This window comes from Salmo salar, chromosome 23, assembly GCF_965601325.2.
Source record: "Salmo salar chromosome 23, fSalSal1, whole genome shotgun sequence".
Taxonomy (NCBI): Eukaryota; Metazoa; Chordata; class Actinopteri; order Salmoniformes; family Salmonidae; genus Salmo; species Salmo salar.
This window is the reverse complement of record NC_138313.1, coordinates 47,180,001-47,197,304: the sequence shown is the minus strand read 5'-3', so window position 1 is coordinate 47,197,304 and position 17,304 is coordinate 47,180,001. Positions and strand designations below refer to the sequence as shown.

Genomic DNA, 17,304 nt, shown 5'->3' with positions numbered 1-17,304 from the left:
GCTGTTTAATCAGGTTCTTGATATGCCACACCTGTCAGGTGGATGGATTATCTTGGCAAAGGAGAAATGCTCACTAACAGGGATGTAAATTAATTTGTGTACAACATTGGAGAGAAATAAGATTTTTGTTTGTCTGGAAAATGTCTGGGATCTTTTATTTCAGCTCATGAAACATGGGACAAGCCGTTATATTTTTGTTAACTTTATATATGTGTGTATATATATATATAATTGGAATTGTTCTAATAAAGTTCAATAATAATGTGATGTCTTTCTGTCCCAGCTGTTTGAGGTGGTGTCCAGGGAGAATGGTCAGCTCCAGTCTCAACTGCAAGATACCCAGAGAACCATCTCTCAGACCAGACTGGACCTGGACAAGGCTACCCAGGTCACACACACCAATCTCTCATGGACAGACTAGTAAACAGAAACGGTACCGTAGATCTGTCAGGGTACAGCAGCAGGAGGAGGAGGAGAAGAGATAAACGGTACCGTAGATCTGTCACGGTACATCAGGAGGAGGAGGGAGATAAACGGTACCGTAGATCTGTCACGGTACAGCAGGAGGAGGAGAAGAGATAAACGGTACTGTAGATCTGTCAGGGTACAGCAGGAGGAGGAGAAGAGATAAACGGTACCGTAGATCTGTCACGGTACAGCAGGAGGAGGAGGGAGATAAACGGTACCGTAGATCTGTCAGGGTACAGCAGCAGGAGGAGGGAGATAAACGGTACCGTAGATCTGTCAGGGTACAGCAGGAGGAGGAGGGAGATAAACGGTACCGTAGATCTGTCACGGTACAGCAGGAGGAGGAGAAGAGATAAACGGTACTGTAGATCTGTCACGGTACAGCAGGAGGAGGAGGAGAGATAAACGGTACCGTAGATCTGTCACGGTACATCAGGAGGAGGAGGGAGATAAACGGTACCGTAGATCTGTCACGGTACAGCAGGAGGAGGAGAAGAGATAAACGGTACCGTAGATCTGTCACGGTACAGCAGGAGGAGGAGGGAGATAAACGGTACCGTAGATCTGTCAGGGTACAGCAGGAGGAGGAGGGAGATAAACGGTACTGTAGATCTGTCACGGTACAGCAGGAGGAGGAGGGAGATAAACGGTACCGTAGATCTGTCACGGTACATCAGGAGGAGGAGGGAGATAAACGGTACCGTAGATCTGTCACGGTACAGCAGGAGGAGGAGGGAGATAAACGGTACCGTAGATCTGTCACGGTACAGCAGGAGGAGGAGGGAGATAAACGGTACCGTAGATCTGTCACGGTACAGCAGGAGGAGGAGAAGAGATAAACGGTACCGTAGATCTGTCACGGTACAGCAGGAGGAGGAGGGAGATAAACGGTACCGTAGATCTGTCAGGGTACAGCAGCAGGAGGAGGGAGATAAACGGTACCGTAGATCTGTCAGGGTACAGCAGGAGGAGGAGGGAGATAAACGGTACCGTAGATCTGTCACGGTACAGCAGGAGGAGGAGAAGAGATAAACGGTACTGTAGATCTGTCACGGTACAGCAGGAGGAGGAGGAGAGATAAACGGTACCGTAGATCTGTCACGGTACATCAGGAGGAGGAGGGAGATAAACGGTACCGTAGATCTGTCACGGTCCAGCAGGAGGAGGAGAAGAGATAAACGGTACCGTAGATCTGTCACGGTACAGCAGGAGGAGGAGGGAGATAAACGGTACCGTAGATCTGTCAGGGTACAGCAGGAGGAGGAGGGAGATAAACGGTACTGTAGATCTGTCACGGTACAGCAGGAGGAGGAGGGAGATAAACGGTACCGTAGATCTGTCACGGTACATCAGGAGGAGGAGGGAGATCAACGGTACCGTAGATCTGTCACGGTACAGCAGGAGGAGGAGGGAGATAAACGGTACCGTAGATCTGTCACGGTACAGCAGGAGGAGGAGGGAGATAAACGGTACCGTAGATCTGTCACGGTACAGCAGGAGGAGGAGGGAGATAAACGGTACTGTAGATCTGTCAGGGTACAGCAGGAGGAGGAGGGAGATAAACGGTACTGTAGATCTGTCAGGGTACAGCAGCAGGAGGAGGGAGATAAACGGTACCGTAGATCTGTCAGGGTACAGCAGGAGGAGGAGGGAGATAAACGGTACCGTAGATCTGTCAGGGTACAGCAGGAGGAGGAGGGAGATAAACGGTACCGTAGATCTGTCAGGGTACAGCAGGAGGAGGAGGGAGATAAACGGTACCGTAGATCTGTCACGGTACAGCAGGAGGAGGAGAAGAGATAAACGGTACCGTAGATCTGTCACGGTACATCAGGAGGAGGAGGGAGATAAACGGTACCGTAGATCTGTCACGGTACAGCAGGAGGAGGAGGGAGATAAACGGTACCGTAGATCTGTCAGGGTACAGCAGCAGGAGGAGGAGGGAGATAAACGGTACCGTAGATCTGTCACGGTACAGCAGGAGGAGGAGGGAGATAAACGGTACCGTAGATCTGTCACGGTACAGCAGGAGGAGGAGAAGAGATAAACGGTACCGTAGATCTGTCACGGTACAGCAGGAGGAGGAGAAGAGATAAACGGTACCGTAGATCTGTCACGGTACAGCAGGAGGAGGAGAAGAGATAAACGGTACCGTAGATCTGTCACGGTACAGCAGGAGGAGGAGGGAGATAAACGGTACCGTAGATCTGTCACGGTACAGCAGGAGGAGGAGGGAGATAAACGGTACCGTAGATCTGTCACGGTACAGCAGGAGGAGGAGAAGAGATAAACGGTACCGTAGATCTGTCAGGGTACAGCAGGAGGAGGAGGGAGATAAACGGTACCGTAGATCTGTCACGGTACAGCAGGAGGAGGAGAAGAGATAAACGGTACCGTAGATCTGTCAGGGTACAGCAGGAGGAGGAGGGAGATAAACGGTACCGTAGATCTGTCAGGGTACAGCAGGAGGAGGAGGGAGATAAACGGTACCGTAGATCTGTCACGGTACAGCAGGAGGAGGAGAGATAAACGGTACCGTAGATCTGTCACGGTACAGCAGGAGGAGGAGAAGAGATAAACGGTACTGTAGATCTGTCAGGGTACAGCAGGAGGAGGAGAAGAGATAAACGGTACCGTAGATCTGTCACGGTACAGCAGGAGGAGGAGGGAGATAAACGGTACCGTAGATCTGTCAGGGTACAGCAGGAGGAGGAGGGAGATAAACGGTACCGTAGATCTGTCACGGTACAGCAGGAGGAGGAGAAGAGATAAACGGTACCGTAGATCTGTCAGGGTACAGCAGGAGGAGGAGGGAGATAAACGGTACCGTAGATCTGTCAGGGTACAGGAGGAGGAGGAGAAGAGATAAACGGTACTGTAGATCTGTCACGGTACAGCAGGAGGAGGAGGGAGATAAACGGTACCGTAGATCTGTCAGGGTACAGCAGGAGGAGGAGAAGAGATAAACGGTACCGTAGATCTGTCAGGGTACAGCAGGAGGAGGAGGGAGATAAACGGTACTGTAGATCTGTCAGGGTACAGCAGGAGGAGGAGGGAGATAAACGGTACTGTAGATCTGTCAGGGTACAGCAGGAGGAGGAGGGAGATAAACGGTACTGTAGATCTGTCAGGGTACAGCAGGAGGAGGAGGGAGATAAACGGTACCGTAGATCTGTCAGGGTACAGCAGGAGGAGGAGGGAGATAAACGGTACTGTAGATCTGTCAGGGTACAGCAGGAGGAGGAGAAGAGATAAACGGTACCGTAGATCTGTCACGGTACAGCAGGAGGAGGAGGAGGGAGATAAACGGTACCGTAGATCTGTCACGGTACAGCAGGAGGAGGAGGGAGATAAACGGTACCGTAGATCTGTCACGGTACAGCAGGAGGAGGAGAGAGATAAACGGTACCGTAGATCTGTCACGGTACAGCAGGAGGAGGAGGGAGATAAACGGTACTGTAGATCTGTCAGGGTACAGCAGGAGGAGGAGGGAGATAAACGGTACTGTAGATCTGTCAGGGTACAGCAGCAGGAGGAGGGAGATAAACGGTACCGTAGATCTGTCAGGGTACAGCAGGAGGAGGAGGGAGATAAACGGTACCGTAGATCTGTCAGGGTACAGCAGGAGGAGGAGGGAGATAAACGGTACCGTAGATCTGTCAGGGTACAGCAGGAGGAGGAGGGAGATAAACGGTACCGTAGATCTGTCACGGTACAGCAGGAGGAGGAGAAGAGATAAACGGTACCGTAGATCTGTCACGGTACATCAGGAGGAGGAGGGAGATAAACGGTACCGTAGATCTGTCACGGTACAGCAGGAGGAGGAGGGAGATAAACGGTACCGTAGATCTGTCAGGGTACAGCAGCAGGAGGAGGAGGGAGATAAACGGTACCGTAGATCTGTCACGGTACAGCAGGAGGAGGAGGGAGATAAACGGTACCGTAGATCTGTCACGGTACAGCAGGAGGAGGAGAAGAGATAAACGGTACCGTAGATCTGTCACGGTACAGCAGGAGGAGGAGAAGAGATAAACGGTACCGTAGATCTGTCACGGTACAGCAGGAGGAGGAGAAGAGATAAACGGTACCGTAGATCTGTCACGGTACAGCAGGAGGAGGAGGGAGATAAACGGTACCGTAGATCTGTCACGGTACAGCAGGAGGAGGAGGGAGATAAACGGTACCGTAGATCTGTCACGGTACAGCAGGAGGAGGAGAAGAGATAAACGGTACCGTAGATCTGTCAGGGTACAGCAGGAGGAGGAGGGAGATAAACGGTACCGTAGATCTGTCACGGTACAGCAGGAGGAGGAGAAGAGATAAACGGTACCGTAGATCTGTCAGGGTACAGCAGGAGGAGGAGGGAGATAAACGGTACCGTAGATCTGTCAGGGTACAGCAGGAGGAGGAGGGAGATAAACGGTACCGTAGATCTGTCACGGTACAGCAGGAGGAGGAGAGATAAACGGTACCGTAGATCTGTCACGGTACAGCAGGAGGAGGAGAAGAGATAAACGGTACTGTAGATCTGTCAGGGTACAGCAGGAGGAGGAGAAGAGATAAACGGTACCGTAGATCTGTCACGGTACAGCAGGAGGAGGAGGGAGATAAACGGTACCGTAGATCTGTCAGGGTACAGCAGGAGGAGGAGGGAGATAAACGGTACCGTAGATCTGTCACGGTACAGCAGGAGGAGGAGAAGAGATAAACGGTACCGTAGATCTGTCAGGGTACAGCAGGAGGAGGAGGGAGATAAACGGTACCGTAGATCTGTCAGGGTACAGGAGGAGGAGGAGAAGAGATAAACGGTACTGTAGATCTGTCACGGTACAGCAGGAGGAGGAGGGAGATAAACGGTACCGTAGATCTGTCAGGGTACAGCAGGAGGAGGAGAAGAGATAAACGGTACCGTAGATCTGTCAGGGTACAGCAGGAGGAGGAGGGAGATAAACGGTACTGTAGATCTGTCAGGGTACAGCAGGAGGAGGAGAAGAGATAAACGGTACCGTAGATCTGTCACGGTACAGCAGGAGGAGGAGGAGGGAGATAAACGGTACCGTAGATCTGTCACGGTACAGCAGGAGGAGGAGGGAGATAAACGGTACCGTAGATCTGTCACGGTACAGCAGGAGGAGGAGAAGAGATAAACGGTACCGTAGATCTGTCACGGTACAGCAGGAGGAGGAGGGAGATAAACGGTACCGTAGATCTGTCACGGTACAGCAGCAGGAGGAGGAGGGAGATAAACGGTACCGTAGATCTGTCACGGTACAGCAGGAGGAGGAGGGAGATAAACGGTACCGTAGATCTGTCAGGGTACAGCAGGAGGAGGAGGGAGATAAACGGTACCGTAGATCTGTCAGGGTACAGCAGGAGGAGGAGGGAGATAAACGGTACCGTAGATCTGTCAGGGTACAGCAGGAGGAGGAGAAGAGATAAACGGTACCGTAGATCTGTCACGGTACATCAGGAGTGAGATACATACAGCCTTATTATAAAATCGATTATATAAAAACATTTCCTCATCAATCTACACACAATACCCCATAATGACAAAACAAAAACAGGTTCTTAGACATTTTTGCAATTTTTTTTTTTTTTAAATGCAGAAATACCTTATTTACATAAGTAATCAGACCCAAACTGAGCAAACGGGGGAGAAGGGCAGTGGTCAGGGAGGTGACCAAGAACCCAATGGCCACTCAATGGGAGCTCCAGAGTTCCTCTGTGGAGATGGGAGAACCTTCCAGAAGGACAGTCATCTCTGCAGCACTGCACCAATCAGGCCTTTTATGATAGAGTGGCCAGACGGAAGCCACTCCTCAGTAAAAGGCACATGACAGCCTGCTTGGAGTTTGCCAAAAGGAACCTAAAGACTCTCAGACCAAGAGAAACTGCTTACTGTAGACATTTAATGACTCTGTCTTGTCTTGTCTCTCTGTCTGTCTGTCTCTCTCTCTCTCTCTGTCTGTCTGTCTGTCTGTCTGTCTGTCTGTCTGTCTGTCTGTCTGTCTGTCTGTCTGTCTGTCTGTCTGTCTGTCTGTCTGTCTGTCTGTCTGTCTGTCTGTCTGTCTGTCTGTCTGTCTGTCTGTCTGATCCTACAGAGACAGGAGCGGTTCAGTGATTGTTCAACCATGCTAGAGCTAGAGAAGAAGGTAGGTCTCTCCACTTCCACTCTTCCGTGTGTGGCTTGGCTTGTGTTGTGTTATATATATATATATATATATATATATACAGAAACTAGTGCACTATCTAGTGTCAAACACCTGATGCTGATGCTGTGCCTGGCCTCACGACTGACTGTCTCTACTGCTGCCTGACCCTCCTCTCTCTGTCTCTCTCTCTGTCTCTCTCTCTCTCTGTCTTTCTTTCTCTGTCTCTGTCTTTCTCTCTCTCTCTTTCTCCTCTTCTCTCTTTCTCTTCCTCTCTCTCTCGCTCTCTCTCTTTCTCCTCTTATCTTCTCTCTCTCTTTCTCTCTCTTCTTATCCTCTCTCTCTCTCTCTCTCTCTCTCTCTCTCTCTCTCTCTCTCTCTCTCTCTCTCTGTCTTTCTCTCTCTTCCTCTCTCTCGCTCCTCTCCCCATCTCCTCTCTTCTATCCCTCTTTTTCTCTTCTCCCTCTGTGTCTCTCTCTCGCATCAGGAGCGACGGATGTTGGAGCGGCGTCTGGCTGAGCTGGAGGAGGAGTTGAAGGTGAAAAGAGAGAGAACATGATCACACCTGGGTTCAAATAGTATACAAAATCTTTCAAATACTTTAGTTGGGCCCAAACCCAGGTCACCTGGCACTCCAGGCAGGCTAAAGCAAATGCTGAAAGTCCTTACTCCACACAGACTCTCTGCCTGAACCCAGGTTTTACTCCACACAGACTCTCTGCCTGAACCCAGGTTTTACTCCACACAGACTCTCTGCCTGAACCCAGGTTTTACTCCACACAGACTCTCTGCCTGAACCCAGGTTTTACTCCACACAGACTCTCTGCCTGAACCCAGGTTTTACTCCACACAGACTCTCTGCCTCATCACAGCTTGCTGCTTCTTTCACGGCTTGTGCTGCAAATCACCAGTGTTGTGGCAGTATGTGGTACACTGAGCCTGCTGTCCAAATGTCACCCTATTCCCTATATAGGGCACTACTTTAGACCAGAGCTCTATGGACCATGGTCAAAAGTAGTGCACCACATAGGGAATATGGTGCCATTTGGGATGCACACTAAGGCATTAGACTGGGCCAGGGAGGGAGGGAGGGAGGGGGAAGCTTGCTGCTCTGTACAGCTCTGTTCCAGATGAGACCAGTATTGTATATAGTCAGTACCACTATATCATCCATTGACTTTTCACTAAGACATGTTCTCAGGACAGGGTACTTATTTATCAGGGCTCATATTCACAGAGTGCATCCCAAATGGCACCCTATTCCCTGTTTAGTGCACTACTTTTGATCAGGGCCCTATGGGCCTCCCTATGCGCCCTATGGGTCTCCCTATGGGCCTCCCTATGCGCCCTATGGGTCTCCCTATGGGTCTCCCTATGGGTCTCCTTCTGGGTCTCCCTATGGTCCTCCCTCTGGGCCTCCCTATGGGTCTCCCTATGGGTCTCCCTATGGGTCTCCCTATGGGTCTCCCTATGGGCCTCCCTCTGGGTCTCCCTCTGGGCCTCCCTATGGGCCTCCCTATGGGTCTCCCTATGGGCCTCCCTATGGATCTCCCTATGGGTCTCCCTATTGGGCCTCCCTATGGGCCCTATGGGTCTCTCACTAAATAGGGAATAGTGTGCATTTGGGACTCAAAGTTTTTCTTAGACAAGAGTGCTGATCTAGGATCCCTCCTATTCATTAGTTAAATAAAAGTTAAATAAAAAATGTAATAACAATTTGATCAGCACTACTACTACTGAGACGCTTTGTGAATACAGGCCCAGGGTGTGGAGATCACTGGTACTGCTATCCAATGGGGGTGGAGATCACTGGTACTGCTATCCAATGGGGGTGGAGATCACTGGTACTGCTATCCAATGGGGGTGGAGATCACTGGTACTGCTATCCAATGGGGGTGGAGATCACTGGTACTGCTATCCAATGGGGGTGGAGATCACTGGTACTGCTATCCAATGGGGGTGGAGATCACTGGTACTGCTATCCAATGGGGGTGGAGATCACTGGTACTGCTATCCAATGGGGGTGGAGATCACTGGTACTGCTATCCAATGGGGGTGGAGATCACTGGTACTGCTATCCAATGGGGGTGGAGATCACTGGTACTGCTATCCAATGGGGGTGGAGATCACTGGTACTGCTATCCAATGGGGGTGGAGATCACTGGTACTGCTATCCAATGGGGGTGGAGATCACTGGTACTGCTATCCAATGGGGGTGGAGATCACTGGTACTGCTATCCAATGGGGGTGGAGATCACTGGTACTGCTATCCAATGGGGGTGGAGATCACTGGTACTGCTATCCAATGGGGGTGGAGATCACTGGTACTGCTATCCAATAGGGGTGGAGATCACTGGTACTGCTATCCAATGGGGGTGGAGATCACTGGTACTGCTATCCAATGGGGGTGAGAGATCACTGGTACTGCTGTCCAATGGGGGTGGAGGTCACTGGTACTGCTATCCAATCGGGGTGGAGGTCACTGGTACTGCTATCCAATCGGTGTGGAGATCACTGGTACTCCTATCCAATGGGGGTGGAGATCACTGGTACTGCTATCCAATGGGGGTGGAGATCACTGGTACTGCTGTCCAATCGGGGTGGAGATCACTGGTACTCCTATCCAATCGGGGTGGAGATCACTGGAACTGCTATCAAATCGGTGAGGAGATCACTGGTACTCCTATCCAATGGGGGTGGAGATCACTGGTACTGCTGTTCAATGGGGGTGGAGATCACTGGTACTGCTATCCAATGGGGGTGGAGATCACTGGTACTGCTATCCAATGGGGGTGGAGATCACTGGTACTCCTATCCAATGGGGGTGGAGATCACTGGTACTGCTATCCAATGGGGGTGGAGATCACTGGTACTGCTGTCCAATGGGGGTGGAGATCACTGGTACTGCTATCCAATGGGGGTGGAGATCACTGGTACTGCTGTCCAATGGGGGTGGAGATCACTGGTACTGCTGTTCAATGGGGGTGGAGATCACTGGTACTGCTATCCAATGGGGGTGGAGATCACTGGTACTGCTATCCAATGGGGGTGGAGATCACTGGTACTCCTATCCAATGGGGGTGGAGATCACTGGTACTGCTATCCAATGGGGGTGGAGATCACTGGTACTGCTGTCCAATGGGGGTGGAGATCACTGGTACTGCTATCCAATGGGGGTGGAGATCACTGGTACTGCTGTCCAATGGGGGTGGAGATCACTGGTACTGCTATCCAATGGGGGTGGAGATCACTGGTACTGCTATCCAATGGGGGTGGAGATCACTGGTACTGCTATCCAATGGGGGTGGAGATCACTGGTACTCCTATCCAATGGGGGTGGAGATCCCTGGTACTGCTATCCAATGGGGGTGGAGATCACTGGTACTGCTATCCAATGGGTGTTCTCCTCTCTTCCTTCCCCAACACTCTAATACATCCTACCACCTTTTACCGTGTTCACTTAACTCTCAGTTTCTGTTGCAGACATACCTGAGCTCAAGTAGGTGGTAACCAAACTAAGCTGCATGAAAATGAAACCATGATCCATCTGATTATAGTACATTGGATTGTATTTCTTTACACAACAATTGTAACAATGTCAATTTTCATCTCGCCAAACAGATGGGGGTGAGAATTTTTGAGAATGACACAAATATTAATTTTCACAAAGTCTGGTTCCTCAGTTTGTGTGATGGCAATTTGCATATACTCCAGAATATTAATAATTGCAAAGTCCCTCTTTGCCATGCAAAACTGAATCCCCAAAAAACATTTCGACTGCATTTCAGCCCTGCCACAAAAGGACCAGCTGACATCATGTCAGTGATTCTCTCGTTAACACAGGTGTGAGTGTTGACGAGGACAAGGCTGGAGATCACTCTGTCATGCTGATTGAGTTTGAATAACAGACTGGAAGCTTCAAAAGGAGGGTGGTGCTTGGAATCATTGTTCTTCCTCTGTCAACCATGGTTACTTGCAAGGAAACAGGTGCAGTCATCATTGCTTTGCACAAAAAGGTCTTCACAGGCAAGGATATTGCTGCCAGTAAGATTGCACCTAAATCAACGATTTATCGGATCATCAAGAACTTCAAGGAGAGCGGTTCAATGTTGTGAAGAAGGCTTCAGGGCGCCCAAGAAAGTCCAGCAAGCGCCAGGACCATCTCCTAAAGTTGATTCAGCTGCGGGATCGGGGCACCACCAAGTACAGAGCTTGCTCAGGAATGGCAGCAGGCAGGTGTGAGTACATCTGCGCGCAGAGTGAGGCGAAGACTTTTGGAGGATGGCCTGGTGTCAAGAAGGGCAGCAAAGAAGCCACCCCTCTCCAGGAAAAACATCAGGGACAGACTGATATTCTGCAAAAGGTACAGGGATTGGACTGCTGAGGACTGGGGTAAAGTCATTTTCTCTGATGAATCCCCTTTCCGATTGTTTGGGGCATCTGGAAAAAAAGCTTGTCCGGAGAAGACAAGGTGAGCGCTACCATCAGTCCTGTGTCATGCCAACAGTAAAGCATCCTGAGACCATTCATGTGTGGGGTTGCTTCTCAGCCAAGGGAGTGGGCTCACTCACAATTTTGCCTAAGAACACAGCCATGAATAAAGAATGGTACCAACACATCCTCCGAGAGCAACTTCTCCCAACCATCCAGAAACAGTTTGGTGACGAACAATGCCTTTTCCAGCATGATGGAGCATCTTGCCTTAAGGCAAAAGTGATAACTAAGTGGCTCGGGGAACAAAACATCGATATTTTGGGTCCATGGCCAGGAAACGCCCCAGACTTTAATCCCATTGAGAACTTGTGGTCAATCCTCAAGAGGCGGGTGGACAAACAAAAACCCACAAATTCTGACAAACTCCAAGCATTGATTATGCAAGAATGGGCTGCCATCAGTCAGGATGTGGCCCAGAAGTTAATTGACAGCATGCCAGGGTGGATTGCAGAGGTCTTGAAAAAGAAGGCTCAACACTGCAAATATTGACTCTTTGCATCAACTTCATGTAACTGTCAATTAAAGCCTTTGACACTTATGAAATGCTTGTAATTATACTTCAGTATTCCATAGTAACATCTGACAACAATATCTAAAGAGACTGAGGCAGCAAACTTTGTGGAAATTAATATTTGTGTCATTCTCAAAACTTTTGGCCACGACTGTAGTGCGCTACTTTTTGACCCTGGATTAATAGTAGTGCACTATATAAGGAATAGGGTGCCATAGGGCTCTGGTCTAAAGTAGTGCACTATATAGGGAACAGGGCGCCATAGGGCTCTGGTCTAAAGTAGTGCACTATATAGGGAACCGGGCGCCATTTTTGATATATCCAATGTCAGTTTTCAACCCAATAACCAATGTTGTTCCTCTAGGTGCTAGGTGACCTGAGAGCTGACAACCAGCGACTGAAAGACGAGAACGGAGCACTGATCAGAGTCATCAGTAAGCTCTCCAAATAGACGGAGAGAACGAGAGAGAGAGACAACAGGGAAGCCCACTCCCTCCCTCCGTCCAGCCACCCCTCCCACCTCACATTCCTACCAGTGCCAAAGAATGAAAGCGAGAGAGAGAGAGAGAAGAGGGGGGGACAAGAAACAAAAAAGAGAAGACGTATGAGAATGTGGTACTCTAAACAACACCATATCTTGACTTGATTGTGACGCCTCTTCTTCCTTAGTCCTGACCAATCGCTGTGGCTTGTTGTGTGTGTCTTATGCCCACTTTGAAGACAGAACCGTATCCATGGCAGGTAGCCATGACAACTGTGGTCATGACAACGGCTCGCATAGTAGCAAAGAGACGTGACAACAGCCAAATGCCCATGGGATTGTGATGTAAAACAAAACCGAGGATATAGACAATGTGCACAAGGGGGAAATACTAATATGACCACACACATTCCTTCTTCAGGTGCCATCCACACACATTGCACCAGTCCAAGGCATCTTGGTCCCTTAGCTCTCCCACTTAGTAATTTATTTTGTTTTGTGACCACCACATTCACACACCACCTTTTCCACCAACCCACTCCGCTATTGTACTAACTATGGATCTCAGTCCCTCCCGCTCAAAACTATCCTACCCCACAAATACACTCCTTATGGAGGCTTTCACATCGACTCCGTCCAGTCCCTGACCCATACCTCCCGCTCAAAACTATCCTACCCCACAAATGCACTCCTTATGGAGGCTTTCACATCGACTCCGTCCAGTCCCTGAGCCATACCTCCCACTCAAAACTATCCTACCCCACAAATGCACTCCTTATGGAGGCTTTCACATCGACTCTGTCCAGTCCCTGACCCATACCTCCCACTCAAAACTATCCTACCCCACAAATACACTCCTTATGGAGGCTTTCACATCGACTCCGTCCAGTCCCTGAGCCATACCTCCCGCTCAAAACTATCCTACCCCACAAATACACTCCTTATGGAGGCTTTCACATCGACTCCGTCCAGTCCCTGACCCATACCTCCCGCTCAAAACTATCCTACCCCACAAATGCACTCCTTATGGAGGCTTTCACATCGACTCCGTCCAGTCCCTGAGCCATACCTCCCACTCAAAACTATCCTACCCCACAAATGCACTCCTTATGGAGGCTTTCACATCGACTCTGTCCAGTCCCTGACCCATACCTCCCACTCAAAACTATCCTACCCCACAAATACACTCCTTATGGAGGCTTTCACATCGACTCCGTCCAGTCCCTGAGCCATACCTCCCGCTCAAAACTATCCTACCCCACAAATACACTCCTTATGGAGGCTTTCACATCGACTCCGTCCAGTCCCTGACCCATACCTCCCGCTCAAAACTATCCTACCCCACAAATGCACTCCTTATGGAGGCTTTCACATCGACTCCGTCCAGTCCCTGACCCATACCTCCCACTCAAAACTATCCTACCCCACAAATACACTCCTTATGGAGGCTTTCACATCAACTCCGTCCAGTCCCTGACCCATACCTCCCACTCAAAACTATCCTACCCCACAAATACACTCCTTATGGAGGCTTTCACATCGACTCTGTCTAGTCCCTGACCCATACCTCCCACTCAAAACTATCCTACCCCACAAATGCACTCCTTATGGAGGCTTTCACATCGACTCCGTCCAGTCCCTGACCCATACCTCCCACTCAAAACTATCCTACCCCACAAATACACTCCTTATGGAGGCTTTCACATCGACTCCGTCCAGTCCCTGACCCATACCTCCCGCTCAAAACTATCCTACCCCACAAATGCACTCCTTATGGAGGCTTTCACATCGACTCCGTCCAGTCCCTGAGCCATACCTCCCACTCAAAACTATCCTACCCCACAAATGCACTCCTTATGGAGGCTTTCACATCGACTCTGTCCAGTCCCTGACCCATACCTCCCACTCAAAACTATCCTACCCCACAAATACACTCCTTATGGAGGCTTTCACATCGACTCCGTCCAGTCCCTGAGCCATACCTCCCGCTCAAAACTATCCTACCCCACAAATACACTCCTTATGGAGGCTTTCACATCGACTCCGTCCAGTCCCTGACCCATACCTCCCGCTCAAAACTATCCTACCCCACAAATGCACTCCTTATGGAGGCTTTCACATCGACTCCGTCCAGTCCCTGACCCATACCTCCCACTCAAAACTATCCTACCCCACAAATACACTCCTTATGGAGGCTTTCACATCAACTCCGTCCAGTCCCTGACCCATACCTCCCACTCAAAACTATCCTACCCCACAAATACACTCCTTATGGAGGCTTTCACATCGACTCTGTCTAGTCCCTGACCCATACCTCCCACTCAAAACTATCCTACCCCACAAATGCACTCCTTATGGAGGCTTTCACATCGACTCCGTCCAGTCCCTGACCCATACCTCCCACTCAAAACTATCCTACCCCACAAATACACTCCTTATGGAGGCTTTCACATCGACTCCGTCCAGTCCCTGACCCATACCATAGACATCCATACAGCTTTCTTTGTGTAACATCCTAAACTCTAAACAGAAACCATGACCTTTCTTAACAGTTGGGGGGCCTGTTTTCCCGGACACAGATAACGCCTAGTCCAAACCTAATGGAGATTCTTCTCTCCATTCAGCCAGGTTTTTATTTCAGGATCTTGTCTGTAAAGAAGGAGGGTGATATGCACATCCCACATTTGTGAATACCGCTGCTGTGTCCGGAAAAACCAACCCATTGTGTTTTTGGGGTTGAAATATTTTAACTGTTAAACTGGTTACAGTAACATTTCCACATTATTTTCATTTCACTTTTCTGTGTTCAGTCACTTTCAGACTTCAAACTCTAAAAGACCAACTGGGGGGAAATCCAATAGATTACCCTCTTAATCTGGTAGTGTCATTCCACTCCATGACCCTCTTAATCTGGTAGTGTCATTCCACTCCATGACCCTCTTAATCTGGTAGTGTCATTCCACTCCATGACCCTCTTAATCTGGTAGTGTCATTCCACTCCATGACCCTCTTAATCTGGTAGTGTCATTCCACTCCATGACCCTCTTAATCTGGTAGTGTCATTCCACTCCATGACCCTCTTAATCTGGTAGTGTCATTCCACTCCATGACCCTAGTTAATCTGGTAGTGTCATTCCACTCCATGGCCCTAGTTAATCTGGTAGTGTCATTCCACTCCATGACCCTCTTAATCTGGTAGTGTCATTCCACTCCATGACCCTAGTTAATCTGGTAGTGTCATTCCACTCCATGACTCTAGTTAATCTGGTAGTGTCATTCCACTCCATTACCCTAGTTAATCTGGTAGTGTCATTCCAATCTATTACCCTCTTAATCTGGTAGTGTCATTCCACTCCATTACCCTCTTAATCTGGTAGTGTAATTCCACATGCGTGTTTTGAACCCACCACAGATCCACTCTTCCCCTCACACACTACAGTGTTCTGAACCCACCAGAGATCCACTCTTTCCCTCACTAGTGTTTTTGTTTAGTGGCACACAGAGGCTACGTCCCAAATGAAACCCTATCAGTAAAGTAGTGCACTACATCAGGGCCATGGTTAAAAGTAGTGCACTAGATAGGGAATAGGGTGCTATAGGCCCTGGTTAAAAGTAGTGCTCTAGAAAGGGAATAGGGTGCCATGGGCCCTGGTTAAAATTAGTGCACTACATAGGGAGTAGGGTGCCATTTGGGACACACAGACCCACTCCATGCTCCTTTAAATGACCACAGACAGAGCGGTCTGTTGACCACAGCACTTTACTCACCACCAGCCAGGCCAAGCTAAGTGATCACAGATCTGCGCCAAGCTAAGCGATCACAGATCTGCGCCAGTTCAAGCTAAGCGATCGCAGATCTGCGCCAGGCCAAGCTAAGCGATCGCAGATCTGCGCCAGGCCAAGCTAAGCGATCGCAGATCTGCGCCAGGCCAAGCTAAGCGATCGCAGATCTGCGCCAGGCCAAGCTAAGCCCCGTCCTGATTCATACTATACAAAACAGCTCCCCTCATCCACAAATCTGCAATCACAATAATCTGTCCTTTCTCCTGAAGTGTGCACTCCTTCACAAATGTAAAAGCATTGGATAGGTGGAGGTATGGACTAGACTAGAGGACAGGTGGGGGTATGGACTAGACTAGAGGACAGGTGAGGGTATGGACTAGACTAGAGGACAGTTGGAGGTATCGACTAGACTAGAGGACAGGTAGTGGTATAGACTAGAGGACAGGTAGGGGTATGGACTAGACTAGAGGACAGGTAGGGGGTATGGACTAGACTAGAGGACAGGTGGAGGTATGGACTAGACTAGAGGACAGGTAGGGGTATGGACTAGACTAGAGGACAGGTGGAGGTATGGACTAGACTAGAGGACAGGTGGAAGGTATGGACTAGACTAGAGGACAGGTGGGGGTATGGACTAGACTAGAGGACAGGTGGAGGTATGGACTAGACTAGAGGACAGGTGGAGGTATGGACTAGACTAGAGGACAGGTGGGGGTATGGACTAGACTAGAGGACAGGTGGAGGTATGGACTAGACTAGAGGACAGGTGGAGGTATGGACTAGACTAGAGGACAGGGAGTTCCACCATGAATTTGCTTTGATACCCAAGAAAGGAAGTGAACAAGTGCACACTTTGGTAGAAAGGACAGATTATTGGGCCCAGTGCTAAACTCCCTCCTTAGGTTTCTAAGTGGGGAGGGGAGGGGAAGGGAAGGGATAGCAGGAGGAGAGGTGTATCACCGCAGAGCTGAGGGTCAAAGGTCATTGCACAATATTATAGACTTGCTGTTCTGTAAAAGCCTAATATGCAATGCATTGTTTATTATTATTATTATTATTATTACCATAATAAAATATGATAAAATATATTATTTTCGTATTTTTCCATTTGTCTGATGTCAATCTCTCCCGCTTTGCCAGGGAGCCACAATGTTGGATTATGTATATTATATTATACATGTGTAATAAATAAGTAATATTAGGCTTGAATGAATAATAATCATGTTGAGAAATGAATCCCATGTAGTCTTCTTCACCATGTTGGTCTAATAATATTACATGGATGACAGCACCTAATAAAGCATGTGTTTGTATACCTCTGGTCCACTGTCTATTGCTGTTGAACATATGTCTCTATCTTGTGTTCTGTTTTAAAGGGACAATCTGGGATTGGTAAATATATATTTTTTGGAATG

At 49.2% G+C, this 17,304-nt stretch overlaps 1 protein-coding gene across 1 annotated transcript in view; it reads left to right on the top strand.

The window, feature by feature from the left end:
• LOC106584787 (protein phosphatase 1 regulatory subunit 12C) overlaps positions 1 to 17,204 on the top strand; it is a 50,639-nt gene extending 33,435 nt beyond the window's left edge. Inside the window, exons 19-22 of the mRNA XM_082968263.1 lie at positions 284 to 388; positions 6,573 to 6,623; positions 7,108 to 7,158; positions 11,990 to 17,204. Of these exons, the coding sequence (XP_082824389.1) occupies positions 284 to 388; positions 6,573 to 6,623; positions 7,108 to 7,158; positions 11,990 to 12,076 (294 nt within the window). The 3' untranslated portion in view covers positions 12,077 to 17,204. The remainder of the gene's footprint in view (positions 1 to 283; positions 389 to 6,572; positions 6,624 to 7,107; positions 7,159 to 11,989) is intronic.
• Positions 17,205 to 17,304: the final 100 nt, after the last annotated feature.